At 41.2% G+C, this 15,921-nt stretch overlaps 1 protein-coding gene across 6 annotated transcripts in view; it reads left to right on the forward strand.

The window, feature by feature from the left end:
- Positions 1–15,921, forward strand: part of LOC126190318 (uncharacterized) — a 592,731-nt gene that overhangs the window by 548,405 nt on the left and 28,405 nt on the right. For 5 of the 6 annotated variants that reach the window (XM_049931012.1, XM_049931017.1, XM_049931013.1 and 2 more), the window contains 2 exons: positions 14,539–14,673; positions 15,726–15,758. In XM_049931012.1, coding sequence (XP_049786969.1) covers positions 14,539–14,673; positions 15,726–15,758 — 168 coding nt within the window. The remainder of the gene's footprint in view (positions 1–14,538; positions 14,674–15,725; positions 15,759–15,921) is intronic. The other variant, XM_049931014.1, reaches the window with a different exon arrangement.

The raw sequence follows: 15,921 nt of genomic DNA on the forward strand, positions 1-15,921 counted from the left end.
CTGAGTCATGTAGGCATCCTGGGAAACGAACGTGTTGACACGCTGGCCAAACTGGCTGTTGGTGCACCAGCCTTGGAAATAGGCCTTTCGGAGACTGACCTCGGGTCAGTTTTGTGGCAGAAGCAGGGTGTATAGGACCTGGGACAACTGGGAGATCCGGGAAAAACTTGGGAATTTTTTCATCCGGGAGAAAACCAGGAAAAACTTAGGAAATGTTCAGAATTCCGGGAATTTTTCATTGTTTTAGTTTTCAGTTACATTTTTGTTATTTTGGTAAGAACCAATACTCTAACAAGGGATATTACTGTATCCCGCTACTGCAGAATAATACTGCAGCAACAAAACATGAAGAGAGAAAAAAGAAAACGAAAATAAAACTTAAGTTGCAAAGGAAATGCACCATATACAGCAACAAAACAGTGCTCGTACAAGTGCCTGCCAAAGTCTTCCTAAAGACTATGCAGTGCTTTATAACAACAAAATGCCTCCGATGAGGGTGATGCGACAACTGTTTAAATTAGATTCGTTTGAGCTGTTGCGGGCAGGCTCCTGAGCATGCGCAGTTGAGTCGCGTATGAGTTGTACCTTCTCCCGCTTCTGGTTAGAGAAGTGTGGCTGGGCGCCACAACTTAATATTGCCTCAGTTCGGAAATATAGTAAATCTGGAGCTGATGCCAGAGCAGTTTGAGTTGAGGTGGGGAGTGTCCACGTGACCTGTGTTTACGTTCAGTGATTTTGTTGTTTCCTCTTTGTTTATTGCTCTCACGTTAAATGATGACAAAATGGATTTTTGTGGCCGGGAGCTATCAAATGAATTGAAATACGTTCGCATAACTACGAAAAGCCAAAATATGTTATTACTTTCAGATTTTATTTCCCATTTTTCTGACAGAACAATGAAGTTATTTTTCTGACAGAACAATGAAGATATTTTTCTGACAGAACAATGAAGTTATTTTTCTGACAGAACAATGAAGTTATTTTTCTGACAGAACAATGAAGTTATTTTTCTGACAGAACAATGAAGTTATTTTTCTGACAGAACAATGAAGTTATTTTTCTGACAGAACAATGAAGTTATTTTTCTGGCAGAACAATGAAGTTATTTTTCTGGCAGAACAATGAAGTTATTTTTCTGACAGAACAATGAAGTTATTTTTCTGACAGAACAATGAAGTTATTTTTCTGACAGAACAATGAAGTTATTTTTCTGACAGAACAATGAAGTTATTTTTCTGACAGAACAATGAAGTTATTTTTCTGACAGAACAATGAAGTTATTTTTCTGACAGAACAATGAAGTTATTTTTCTGACAGAACAATGAAGTTATTTTTCTGACAGAACAATGAAGTTATTTTTCTGACAGAACAATGAAGTTATTTTTCTGACAGAACAATGAAGTTATTTTTCTGACAGAACAATGAAGTTATTTTTCTGACAGAACAATGAAGTTATTTTTCTGACAGAACAATGAAGTTATTTTTCTGACAGAACAATGAAGTTATTTTTCTGACAGAACAATGAAGTTATTTTTCTGACAGAACAATGAAGTTATTTTTCTGACAGAACAATGAAGTTATTTTTCTGACAGAACAATGAAGTTATTTTTCTGACAGAACAATGAAGTTATTTTTCTGACAGAACAATGAAGTTATTTTTCTGACAGAACAATGAAGTTATTTTTCTGACAGAACAATGAAGTTATTTTTCTGACAGAACAATGAAGTTATTTTTGCCGGTTTGGTAAAGAGATTTGGCTTAAAGTTAATCTTTTCTACTGAGGCAGTCAATTTATTTGAAACGAAGTGTTTAATTTCACACTATTGGCTGGTTTCAACTGTTTGCTGCATTTCAAATGCACGTATGGCATTATGCCATAATAAAGAAACAAACATGAGGTAATACAGTACTGGTACTCCAAGAAAATTTACATACGAATATGCATTTTAAGCCGAATTATGCGTTTTAGTATGGTTCATGAAATTCCGACACTATTGAAGTATCATCTGATGTCTTGTTTCTTTTATGCCATATGTAAGCTCTTTTAATGTTTTACACGTACGAACGTATGGGCTTCCTGCGTTATCGTAGCTGCGCAAGCGCGGTGACGCCTGTTTTTGGCGTTCTCTTGCAACTGCTGAAACGAACCTATTTCTAACAGGTCGCGGGAAAATATTGCGAATGGTGGTTTGAAAAACATTACATTCAAAGCAGATTTCCTTTTACGCAAGATGAACTATGTGCGAGAATGTACGATGAATTTCTTAAATCACAAAGCGTTTGACTCTCATTTAAAAATCTCCTCTTTGAGGACGACCATTTAGAAGAATTTCGAGCCCAAAAGCTCAGACATTTACGTCGTTTTACTGGTACATTTGTGTGATGTCTCTTAAAGTGTAACACGTGCAAAAAAGATCAACATTGTATGTGGAAGCTTAGCTTCTCTTCCAGCTTATTAATCTTAGAGACACAATATTATATGTGAATGCTGTGTATATTAATTTAAACCATTAACTTTTCTTATTTGTCTGTTTGCGCTACTTAAGAGTGATCTTGCTATTGGCTCACATCATCATGTGTCCTATGCTGCCATCAGCTGGCGAGATCACGTGACAAGAGCTATGACTGTCTTACAAAAGCGCATCGCAATCTTGATTTCAATGTTTCAGAAAGTAACACGCAGTGTTTGGTGGAATTCAAATTTATACCTTCATAATACGAAAATATGCAGCGTACATGTTGCTGCACATCAAAAGTTTTTCAAAATGTGTTTTCCCCCCCTCAAAGTTTCGTTTACTAAAGTGCCGGGAAATTCTACTCCCATATATAGAACCATAGGACTGATGAGTTTTACAGTGCTGAGGAAGAGTGTACTGTCACTAACACGGAAATGTGCATTTTCATCCGGGAGAAAGTGTATTTTTAACCGGAAAATCCGGGAATTTTTTTCCTTGTCCATGTATACACCCTGAGAAGGGACTTCGCACCTGGGGTGAAGAATGGTGCGCCCTGCCGTCACCCAACAAACTTTGGGCCATCAAGGAGGCTACCGGGGCGTGGCACTTCTCCTGGTCTCTCGCAAGGACTGTGTTGTCCTTTTCCAGCTGTGGCATGCGACAGCAATACACAAGTATACAAATGTTGGTAGTATTGAGTACACGAGGAGGAGGAGGATTAGTGCTCAATGTCCTGTTGACAATGAAGTCGTTAGAGATGGAGCATAAGCTTTGAATAGGGAAGGATGGAGAAGGAAAACAGCTGTGCCCTCTTGAAGGATTTATACTGGCATTTGCCCTAGGTAATTTAGAGAAATCATGGAAAACTTAAATCAGGATGGCTGGATATGGGTTTGAACTATAATCCTTCCAAACGGGAATCCCGTGTACTAACCCCTGCACTACCCCACTTAGTCGTACACACGTTATAAAAGGGCAGAGCATTGGTGGAGCAGTTGTTTGTACTAATGTGCTACATGTGAAAATATTTCAGGCACAATTATGTTCGCACAGTGCAAATTAACTATGTTCGCACAGTGCAAGTTAAGACTTTGAACGCAGAATGGTGTTTGTAGCTAGACATGTGGGACATCCCATTTTGGAAATTGTTATGGAATTCAATCTTCCAAGATCCATAATGTGAAGAATGTACTGCGAGTTTCACACATAGTTTCATTGCTCAGTTGGTCAGCTGGTGTATTTCATTTTGTTACTGTTTGTTAGTAATGTCCAGAGTTTAGTAATATTTCTTTCCTTATGAGCTACAGTTATGCTGCAAGTAAAATATCGAATATCCTGGGCATAGAAATATTGGAACCCCCCGACCACTGGGGTGGTAATGTGCCAGGATGACTTAGAGATATTGTGTGGGAGAGAGGGTTAAATCACACCATGTTGTGCACAGTATCTCTGCTGAGTGGCTTGTGTACAAGTCAGCGCAAAGGCTAGCTCCTGTCCTTGCCCGGGCAGTATGGCCAATAGCTGTGACAGCCAAGCCAGAAGCCCCACACCTACCCCTGGAGCACGGCTGGCTATTCCCTCAAGTTCTACTCTTGGTCCCCGTGTAGAGGGCCAAAGGGTAACAGCCAGCAGCCGTCACTGCATCAACAGCTCCAGTCACCTGCCTAGGATGGCTTGGTCAGTGACTGAGGATAGCCTTTCACCTGGGAGACTGAAAGATCATGCCTCAGTCCTACCCTTGCAGACAGCAGCTTGCAGGCCATCAGATGATTTCACCCAGAGGGCAGAAGCTGGCCGCCCCATGCTCTCTGCGCCTGTGCACTTTTTGAGTTTTGGACCTGCCTTGTCATGGCTGCAGCACATCTATACAGCGGAGCTTGGCAGTTGATTCAGTGGGACAGCTGGCTGCCGAAATTCATCACCATGTGCTTATTGTGGTTGGCTTGCAAACTTAAACAATCATCATTCTCTCTGGTTCCAGACATGGACAGAATAGCACATAACTGCTTTCCTGCCAATGACATAGTTTCTCTGGAGGGATGCATGGAGCGTACCAGAATAACTGTTCGCTTTTGCTAGTCCCTCTTTGATCCCTACATACAAAGTGCTAGATGCCCCATCAGTCTTCACACTTGTTGATAATCCCCCGTCACCACTCTTTAGTGAGTTAGTGTGTGGCTATCATGGGACCCCAGCCTTTGCAGCACCTTTCCCCTTTCTTGCTGCATGTCTGTCCTCCTGCTGGTCTTCTTCCCCTCTGTTGTGGAATGTGTCTGGGATATTTTTGGGGATGTATTCTGAATTTTCAGTAGCCTGACATCAGAACAGACCCTTCACTGTTTATTTTTCTTTCTTTTTCATTTTACTATCCTTCCTCGGTTTCAACGTTTGAGGTTTCTCTTTGTTTTTTTCTTCCCTATGTGATCCTAAAGGCCAGCCCCTGAATGTGATGTGTAACAGGCACTGGGTAACGTGTAATGCCCAGCTCTGGGTTGAAAGGTGGGGTTCGCACGTTCCCTCTTCTACAGGCTAGGCCCAGGAAGTGGTGATTGCCTGATGTGTTACCTTCCCAACCTGCCAGTTGGTCTCTGTCAGATGTGACCTGAGGTGTGAATAGTCAGCTTAAAGCTGGTGAGCCCCTCCCTGAGGCGAGCCCCCATTAGAAGGGGCAAGCTGTTGGAGATACTGACAACCAAAGGATTTTCTCACAATGTGCCAGTCATCATCTCAGTATATGTCTACTAAACGTATATGGAATGAGGCTAAAGATTCTAATTTTGTACCAGCTCCACCTCAGTTCCTTGTGGTTTCATGTACTGAAGATGGTCATACCTTTGCTACGGTTAATCCATTTATTAGAGAGGTGGTGATGCAGTTATAGGCCCTGTGAAATCCTGCTTTTGTTCACACTATGGCACTTTGCTTTTGGAGACTAATTGTGATTCTCAAGCACAACTGCTTGCAGCTTCGCACCTAGACTGCTATCATGTTTGTGTCATGGCCCATCAAATTCTGAATTCTTCACATGGTGTTATTTACACTAGACTGCTTGATGGTCTAATCGAGTGAGAAATCCAAACTTACTTCTCGGATCAGGGTGTTACTACAGTCCTTTGGTGATGAAAAAGGTTGATGCATCCTTAGTGCCTACACGCATTCTTATTCTCACATTTGATACAGTATTGCTTCCATCAAAGATCAAAGTAAGCTATGAAGTCATCATGGTCTGACCTTACATTCCAAACCTGATGCGCTGCTACCAGTGTTGCGACGATACTCGAATGTCCTATTGAAACACGGCCTGATGTGCTACTTGTGGTAGGGATGCTCACAAGGATGATTGCTCCCATCCTCTTTGCAATGTATGAATTCCAGTGGCAACCATGGAGCCTCATCCCAAGAATGTCCCATGTATCTTGATTAGTAGACCATCCAGGAGATCTGGGTGAAAGAAAAAGTGCTTTACCCAGTCGCTCGCAAGTTGTTGGCTAGTTGAAAGCTCTGTGTTTTGCCTTCTGGTAACTTTAGTACTGTTCTTGCTACACCTCACTCCACAAAGGACATGACCACACAGACTTGTGACCTCAAACTCAGCACCACAGTTGAAAAATCACTGAGTGCCATGGGAGCATCCCTGTCTCCTCCTCCTCCAGCTGTGCCACAAGCCACCAAATCTTCGCCTCCAGTGGCAAAATCACCTGCTACACAATCGGCAGCCCAGAAAGGACAGAAGGAATACTGCAAAGACATTTTGCATCCCTCATCCAACGGACATACGAATCTTCTTCTCTCAACCACAAAGACTCCAAGGACTCAAACAAAGGCAAACGTTCCTCTCCTCCACTGACTGAGATCCTCTTCAACAGTATTTCCACATGCTATCCTCATATTGCTGACCTCTGTTTCACCAGTGCACTCCACAAACTGTTTTTCTGCCCTGGAATCGACAGACTGGCCAAGGGAAAATGCTGATGCCTCTGTAGGTCTCATGGTTCAGCCTTTGAAGGCTGGCACTTGTCAGCCACTGGGGTGACAAACCTTCATTTCTCTCTCCTCCCCTTCCCCCATCATGACTGTCCTCCAGTGGAATGTTTGTGGCATTAGATGCAACAAGGAGTAGTTACAGCTGTTCATGGAATTGCAGCATCCACATTTTCTCTGCTTCCAAGAAACAAAATTGCGTCCTCACGACTACATTGACCTCTCGCATTTCTTTTGAGGGAAAGTCGTGCTGCTCATTGCGGATGACTTTCATAGTCAGCTCATCACCCTGACTACCCGGCTTCAAGCTGTTGCAGTTCACAGTTTCCTTCCTCGCTTTATTTTCCCTCCATCAGTCGGTGTCACCAGGGCGGACTTTCTCCAGCTTATTGGGCAACTCCCTTGTCCCTTTTTGCTGCTCGGTGACTAATGCGTTCCACCCCTTTGGGCAACTCCCTTGTCCCTTTTTGCTGCTCGGTGACTAATGCGTTCCACCCCTTTGGGGCTCTCCTGAAACCTGTCAAACATAGCCCTCTTGGCTGACATTCTCAATCAATTCAACCTCATCTGCCTTAACACTTGAGCATGCACATTCTTTTCAGACTCCATGCATGCCTATTCCCATTTGGACCGCTCGTTCTGCACTCCCAGTTCGCTAGTTGTCTCGAGTGGTCCGTTCTCTCCAACATGTACTCAAGCTACCATTTCCCATGTACTACCCATTTGATGACTCCTACCTCACCTACATGTAGACCCAATTGGTAGCTTTCTAAGGCCAACTGGAGGCTTTACTCCTTCCTGGTGACCTTTGATGACCACTATTTCCCCAGTTGTGATGACAAGGTAGAATGCCTTGCAAATGTTATCCTTACCACCTTAGAACATTGCATTCCTTGCATTTCATCTTTACGGTGCCATGTCTCAATCCCTTGGTGGACTGAGGTGTGCCACGACGCGCATAAAGCGTGGAGATACGCTCTCCGCTTGTTGAACACTCATCCAGTGATGAACTATCTTCATTATAAATAGTTGCATGTGAAGTGTTGCATTCTTTGGGATACCAAAAAGCTAGCTGGATTTCATTTAGTAATTCTTTTAACACTTCCATTCCCTCTTATGACGTGTGAGCCAACCTCCAAGATCTCTCTGGGACCAAGGTCCATTACTCAACTTTCCGACCTGACCCTAGCAGATACTGTCATTGTGGACCCTATTGCCATCTCCAACACTGTGGACCGCTATTTTTTTTTTTTTTTTTTTTTTTTTTTTTTTTTTTTTTTTTTTTTTGGAGATTTTGAGATCCACCCACTATCACTCCACCTTCCCCCATTGGATATGAAGACAGGTGGTTCAGGTGATACCCTTCTCCTCTCAGAATCATGAATGCTACAATGCTGCCTTTACTATGCACGAGCTAGATCATGGTCTTGTGCCCCAGAGCTGGACGATGTTAACATTCAGATGTTGCAGCACCTTTCTCTTGCAGGCAAACACTTTCTCCTTCACATGTACAATCGTATCTGGGCAGGTGGCACATTTCCCAGATGCTGGCGTGTCGTACCCATACCTAAGCCCGGTAAGGACAAACACCTTCCTTCTGGCTACTGCCCCATTTTCCTCACCAGCTATGTTTGCAATGTGATGGAATGCACGATTCGTGCCTGATGGGTCTGGTGGCTTGAGCCTTGTAATTTATAACCACAGCACAGTGTGGATTTTGAGCATGCCGTTCTGCAGTTGATCGTCTTGTCACCTCATCAATCCATGTCGTGAACAATTTTCTGTGGAAATACCAGACTGTGGCCATGTTGTTTGATTTGGAGAAAGCCTACGACAATTTCTGGAGGACTGATATCCTCTGTACACTCTTCACATGGGGCATCCGAGACCTCCTGCCCCATTTCCTTCCAGAATTTTTAAAAGATAGTTTTCAAGGTACGTGTGGGTTCTGCTTCATTGGACACTTCTATCCAGGTAAATGGGTTGCCTCAAGGCTTTGTCCTGAGCATGATTTTCTTCACAGTAGCCATGAACCCTATTGGCCTGTGTCTCACCAGGCATCTCTGGCTCCCTTTTCATTGACAAATCTGTGGTCTGCGATCTACTGGAGTTCTCTATGGACTTTGCTCCTTGCATGGCGTCTTCAGCGATTTCTCGATCGTCTTTACACGTGGAGCATTGACAGTGGCTTTCACTTTTCCACTGACAAAACAGTTTGTATGCATTTCTTGTGGCGCGATAGGTTTCTTCCATGATCTTTACATCTTGTGCGTGTTGCTCTTCTGTTCACTGGAACAACAAAATTCCTGCGGTTCATGCTTGATAGAAAACTTTCTTGGCCCTACAACGGGTCTCACCTGTTTGCCTGCTGTGCCTAGCACGCCAATGTTCCACATGTCCTCAGCAGTACTTCCTGGGGAGCAGATTGGGCCACCCACCTTCGTTTGTACCGATCTCTTCCCTGTTCCAAATCAGAATTTGTGTTGTTTTGTTTATGCATCTGCATGTCCATCCATCTTGTGCCGTCCAAGTACAATCCCTCATCGTGGCATCAGTTTGGCCACTGGCACCTTTCGCTAGCCCTGTTTAGTGTCTCTTCGCAGAATCTGTGGAACTACGAATGTTATACCAATGTGTGTTATCCTCAGTGGATACGCATGCTGTTCATCTGCCATGTGTTTCCACCCGTCATATTGCCTCCTCCTTCCATTGCTTCTTTGACTGCCAGTGTGGGGCACTTCCTCTATTGTTACCGCCTTGAGTTCGCTTTTGGCTATTGCTCTGGTTGATCAACATCAAGCTATGTACCACTCTCCCAGCGGGTGTGAATCCTTCACCCCCTTGGCTTCGTGTGGCAGCCTGTATTCACCTCGGACTTCATTTGCTTCCTAAGGACACTACTCCAGATTCGATCAGTCACTGTAAGTATCTTGACTCTCACGTGGAACTTAGTGTACACTGATGGCTCTCGGACTGACCATGGTATCAGCTTCTGGAACACTACCCAGTATTTACAGCATAGCTTTTCGCCATGTATCAGACTATGCAGTACATTCGGCAACACAGGCTTTTGAATTGTCATCTGCTCAGACTGTGTACCCTTCAGAGCCTGTGTGTCCTGTACACAGTCTATCCTTTAGCACAACGGGTCCAAGAAAGCCTCCACTTGTTCACTCTTGAGGGAGCCACTGTGATATTTATGTGGGTCTCTGGTCATGTTGGTCTGATGGGGAACAAGTATGCTGATGCTGCTGCCAAGGCTGCAGTCCTCCTACGTTGGCCCTCTAGTTCTTCCATTCCTTTCGATGATCTCAGTGTTGCTGTCTGTCAGCAGTTGTGGAGGGTTGGATGGTTGGTTCAGAACAGGCTGTGAGAGGACGGGTATTGTGCAACAGGCACACTCCTCTTCTTGGCAGTTTGCTTTTGTTTTGAATGCTCTCTCTCTCTCTCTCTCTCTCTCTCTCTCTCTCTCTCTCTCTCTCTCTCTCTCTCTCTCTCTCTCTCTCTTGCAATATCCTTGTGCCGATGGTCTCCTCCTTAGGCATAAATTCGGCCAAAATGATACCTTTTTGTTCCCAAGACACTGATTCCGTGATATTTTGCCCAAAATTGTGGTTTTGAATCTCTCTCTTTTGGCAGATTGGAAATTGGTGTGATATCACTGATGACTCTCTTTGTCTCAGGTGTGTAACGAACAACCCACATTTCATCTCCGGTCACAATAAAGCTTGGAAAATCGTCATCAAAGTAAAGTCACACAAGAAACTTGTGGACACTATTGATTCAATTTTTCTTGTGATACTCTTGTCAGCTTTCTTGGGACTCATCTTGCACACAGTTTCTGGTATTCCAGCGTTTCCTCGAGTGTCTCATAAGATTATTCTCAAGAACTACAGAAACATGGTAGAAATTTTGTGCTCTGTCAGTTCACTATCTCCATGAACAGTTTCCTTGACCTTTTTTTCCCCACCAATGAAAGTCAGAATAAAAGGTCATCCACTCCTTTGTTCATCATGAACATTTGTTTGGCCTTCACCAAACTCCAAAAACCACCAGTTGCAGCAGCTGTCCTGTTAGGTATGTGGGGCAGACTGGCAGAGGATGTGGTGTTAGGTTCTGAGAACATTTGAGTGTGAGGAATTTGACGTATACTTCAGTAGCCACTAATGTGGTACTCGCCAATCTGTACCAGGTGTAGCTAATAATTTAAAAGTCTTACATAGAGAAGTAAAGCCGGCAAGGGGCGGATCCTAAACATTCTGGAAGAGATTGAAATTATGCAGAATCTGAGGCTATGGAGTTAAGAAATTAAGATATATTGTCAAACTTTGGTTGCCTTTCAAGGACATAATGTCACAGTTGTTCAACTGCTTCGTTATTGATCCCACGATTGTTGTTATATGGTCTTGCACCTGGTCTCTTTGGTTTAAACCAAGTATTTTATAGTTTATACGGTTGTGCTGTGTAATTGAGGCCTGTGTCATTCCCATGATATTCAGATATGCGCAAAAATGTTTGTAACTTCCCTCAATGTGTGTGGTGGCGCTAGTGCCCTCCGCGACACCCGAGCTTGACTAGCAGTGTGGTGGCCCTGCACAGCAAGGCAGTTGGAGGGTTGCTGACAGCTGCTTCCTGGTGTGAAGTAAGTTTTTTAACCATGGGCTTGTCATGTTCCTGTTAAAATTCATATACAACTGAAAGTGGCTTATTTCAGAAACCACTTTCTCACACAATTTTGATTCATGGAAAAAAATTTTCTGGCTGTTGTTCCTTCCACAAGTAGGAAGCGGATCACAGCACGTGGCTCTCACTTGGCAGGATTTCTTTCTGATACCTTTCATACAACCGGACACTACGTGAGTTTATGTACTACCATCTTGCCAAGTTGCTTGCTCTGGTCAGGGATGCCCCTCTACCACTCAGTGTTGCCAATCCCCAAAAAGCAAGAAACCACAGACCATTATGGCCGCAGTACACTTAACTGTCTGAACATGCTTCGTAATGTGTGATCTAAATCTTAGTTGTGGTTGATAACTTCATGGGAGATACTTCTAGACAATGTTGTTTGTAATACCCTTTAGACTACATGAGTGATAAACTGACATGACGGTATTGACTAAGACTTGAGGATCCTGCTAGTAACTGATCAGTGTGCAAACTGCCAATTTTGAGTTCAGCTTTGCTGAGGTTCAGCTCTGTTCGCATCTCTTGCCAAACATTTTTGGGTTCTGCCAGGCTAGGGATTTTGGAGACTGATGGCACATCACATTCCTGGTACAATGGTGCTCTGGCCCAGGTCAAAAAGTATTGGTAGTGGACTGAGGAAGGTAATGTAATGGCTTTTGCCATCAGCCATGCCATATTACCTCCTTGCTCATACTTTGCTGTTTGAAGTTTGGGTTACTAGGCAATAACAAGGATCATACAATAATGACTGTTTCTACTTCCTATTGGGGGACAATAAATTGCAGAACTTTTGGATATGAAATAGTTAAGTAGAGTTGAAAAAGTAATTAAAGATGAAATGAAATGTCATGTGGCTAGGGCCACCAATCAGGTAGACTGGTCACCTGGTACAAGTCTTTTTAATTGACACCTGTTGATTTGATCAGATATATATGTATACAGTCATTGATAGTGTAGCAAAATAAAGAAAACTAAAGTCAGTTAAAATCTGGCCATTGTTTATCACAGACAAAAAGGGCTGGGAGAAAATTTATATTAAATACAAAAATTAAAAACTGTCTCGGAGATATTGAAGGAATCCACAGAACAAAGGGCCAGACCTACCTTAAAAACAAAAGAACAGTAGTACATGGAAATCATTGAAGTCTGTGTACCAACTTGCCCATACTCTCAAAAGGGAAAATAAGGCATCTACATCTACACACAGACTCCACAAGCCACTGTACAGTGTGGGGCGGAGGCTACCCTGTACTACTACTACTACTACTACTACTAAGGCTCCAGTAACTGACAAACAGTAATACCACTTCAAGATGATGGATTTTAATGTGAAAATTGGTTGAGTGTTAACAAATGATTCTTCAGTGGATAACTTGAGTATGATAACAGCAGTGAAAAAGTTACATGTTAAAGTGAAACAAGATAAACATTGCAAAGAATGAAGTTGCATATTGATTTGAAAAAAGTATGTTAAAATTTACCAAAACAAATGATACATTTATCTTTAATATATACATTCTTTCAGAAGTGAAACAGCATACGGACATTGCTAGTATCATATAGAATTAAAATTGAAGTTAGCTATATTCTTACTAATAAGAAAGGTGTGGTGGATGTTATGGTTCTAAACAACTTTAAAATTATAAGTGATCAGAAACTTGCACAAGGTGAAACAAAAGTAGATATTAAGCTAAAAAGAAACAGTTCCAGACAGGAAGTAAATTATGGAAATTTATTTAAGAACAGGCAGGAGATGAAACAGCACTGTCTTCCATCATGTAGCAGGAAACATGTTTTCCAGGTGGTTTACATGGAAAAGATCACAAGATCACAAGAACATACCTGTAGTCCCATTCTATGTGAGAAGGCAGTTCAGCTTAATGAGATTCTTGGAAGACTGTTAAATTTCCAATCAAGAACAAACTAGTTACAATACTTTGTCACAACACAGCATTTGTTAGCTTGAAGTGCAAGGAGAAAAACCTGTCTGCTGATTCTTTCAAAATCAGAGTAAGGACATATTGTTAGAGGATTACTATGCTCTGGCAAACATTAACATTTCTCATGGAACTGGGCTCAACTGGAAAGCTTTGCCAAGAAAAACTCTTGCTTCACATTGTAAATTAGCAGTGCTGGATCCTAAAATAAGAAACGACTGTTCACTGTTTTAGATTCTGCTAATGCTATTGGTAGCTACAGATATACTTATTGTTGTTAAAAGAAAGAAACAGCAGTCTGTAAAATATGGTAATATGTCTGTGATGCCTGTTGCATAAATCTCACAAAAGAGCACCTGGATAGGTAGTATGATTATCAAGGAATAGTTTGTAGAAGTTTTTATACCCTCTGTAAAGGCTCATCAGTGAAATAATGAGATAAGGGAGAAAATGTTACTGCCCCTTGACAACACATGAACTCGTCCATCGTGTGATGTCTTAAACGAAAAGGAAGAGTTCATTAAAGTGATGTTTCTTCCACCTAATTAACTACTTCATTACAGTCAGTGAAGTAAGGTCTTTTTAAGTCCTTCAAATGGTATCACAGAGAAGAGGAAGAGAGGTGGTCTGTTAAGAAATCATGAAAATACTGAATCGAAAGATGCCATGCATGGTACTGTAAAGGAACAGAATTTGAAAAAAGCCTGGAATAAAATTGTCGATATGGCAGAAAGTTCTCGAAGTACAGTTGAAAATGACAAGCCAAATGATATGTCTGAAATGCTCAATATTAGAACTAAGTTGCCATGAATGTAATGAAGAAGACATTCAAGAATGGGTAAGTGTTGATGATGCAGATCCAGGGCACCAAAGGATACAAGGTAACGAAATTTTAAACCTAGTCACTGATGAAGTTGATGTTGCCAGTGTTTCACCAACTAATGGTCCAGAAAAGATGATTAAAATGTACCAGCTGCTTCTGAAACATTTGTGTGTATAGATAATGTCTTGCAATTGTTTGAACCTGTAGATGAAAGCAACTCAGCATCAGATATCTGTTCTGAAAAATGTGTGACTTACCTTTTTTTTTTTTTTTTTTTTTTTTTTTTTTTTTTTTTTTTTTTTTTTTTTTTTTTTTTTTTTTAATTCTGTACTTTTATATTGTACAAGCAAAGTCCAAATGTATGAAATGTTTTTCATTCACTAGGCTGTACTACACAACTTCCTATTGTACTTACCTTTGTAATAATAAGAGTCGTGTTGTTATAAGTATATGTAGTTTACAAAGGTAAATAGAAGTGTGCAGTTAGATTATCCGAATAAACCTGTTTTCTGAACACCCATGTCCCCCAATTAGTTCAGATCATTGATGCTATACTGTAATTTCTTTCGCATAATTCAGTATTTACACATGCACTATATAGATAACAATGTTTGATACACTACTGTTACATGTCAAATGAAATATTTGTTGTAGTCTTCTGCTTCGGCATCTGGATCGGACTGTGAAGATGGTGGACTATGGTTGGACCGACATACGTACCATTCTATCTGCCAAGATATTGTCAATCATAAAACAATGCTTTTGAAGTTGCTTCGACACCTGCAAAAGGTAAATTTTTATTAATTCAGTTTGTGGGTAAAAATTTAAAATGAATGAAGTTTTACTTTCTGCGATGGAGAGAGAAGGGCTAGACATGATGCGAAGAAAGGGTGGTGTTGTTTTCATTGTGACTCTAACATTATAGATATGCATAACTGCAACAGTATGGTTATAAAAGATGGTGTTATTCCGGTTATGGGTGATGAATCTTATTACAGTTCTATGGTTTTTGTGCTTATTTTAGAGAAGTTAAAAGTTAGTACTTAATTTTTTAAACATACCGGTCAATAATTGAATAAGTTTGAATTTTAAGAGATTTCCTCTCTGGTGGAGAGAAGCTTCTAGTACACACAGCGTAGGACTCTTGAGTTGGGGAAAAGATATACACAAACTGTAATCATATTCTAAAATATGCAGCCTTTGTGTAGGTATTGTAAAGTACAATATTGAATGGTTCTGTTTCTCGTGCGTGTGCGTGCACTTCTCTCTTTATATTTCTCTTTCTGGATGTCCCTTCCACACGTGCAGTTTACCTTTTCTGTATATCTGGGTTTTATCCTAGTTATTCTTCCCTAAGTGATTGCCAGCTGCACCCAGCTTATTTAGCAGGCACACAGAGATTGGAATACGTCAAGCAAATAATTGAGGACGTAGGTTGCAAGTGCTACTCTGAGATGAAGAGGTTAGCACAGGAAAGGAATTCGTGGCGGGCCGCATCAAACCAGTCAGTAGACTGATGACCAAAAAAAATCTGTTAATAGATTATAGATTTTCATTTGGGGACTTCAAGTTAGACAAGTTAATACAATCTGCTTTTGTTAATACAGCCAACTTCTGTTTTTTGTTGTTGTCATTGTTTGCAATGTTGCAAGTTAAATCATTCTACTGCATGATTATTGTGTGTTGTAATAGCTTACAGTAATATTTTCCTTATTTCCTTGTGTTATAATTGTTGCAGTTGTGTTTACTTTTGCATGTAACAGCTCGTTTTTGCCACTTGATGTAATGTAGTTTTTGTTCTTTTTATTTTTTAAATTCCTGCACGTGATGTGATGCGACAGCCAATTCAGAATGAAGAGAACGGTTTGATGAGGGTAAGGATGTGTCTATAAATTTCTTCATTAAACTTCAATGTTCTATTTGATACTGAAGTACTATGGATAATATACAAAAAAGTAAAACTTCATGGTGTACACTAATTGTACATTTACCAATTGTGGAGTTGGTGCTTCCATTTCAGTTCTGCTTTCCTAAATG

This window comes from Schistocerca cancellata, chromosome 1 (assembly GCF_023864275.1).
Source record: "Schistocerca cancellata isolate TAMUIC-IGC-003103 chromosome 1, iqSchCanc2.1, whole genome shotgun sequence".
Taxonomy (NCBI): domain Eukaryota; kingdom Metazoa; phylum Arthropoda; class Insecta; order Orthoptera; family Acrididae; genus Schistocerca; species Schistocerca cancellata.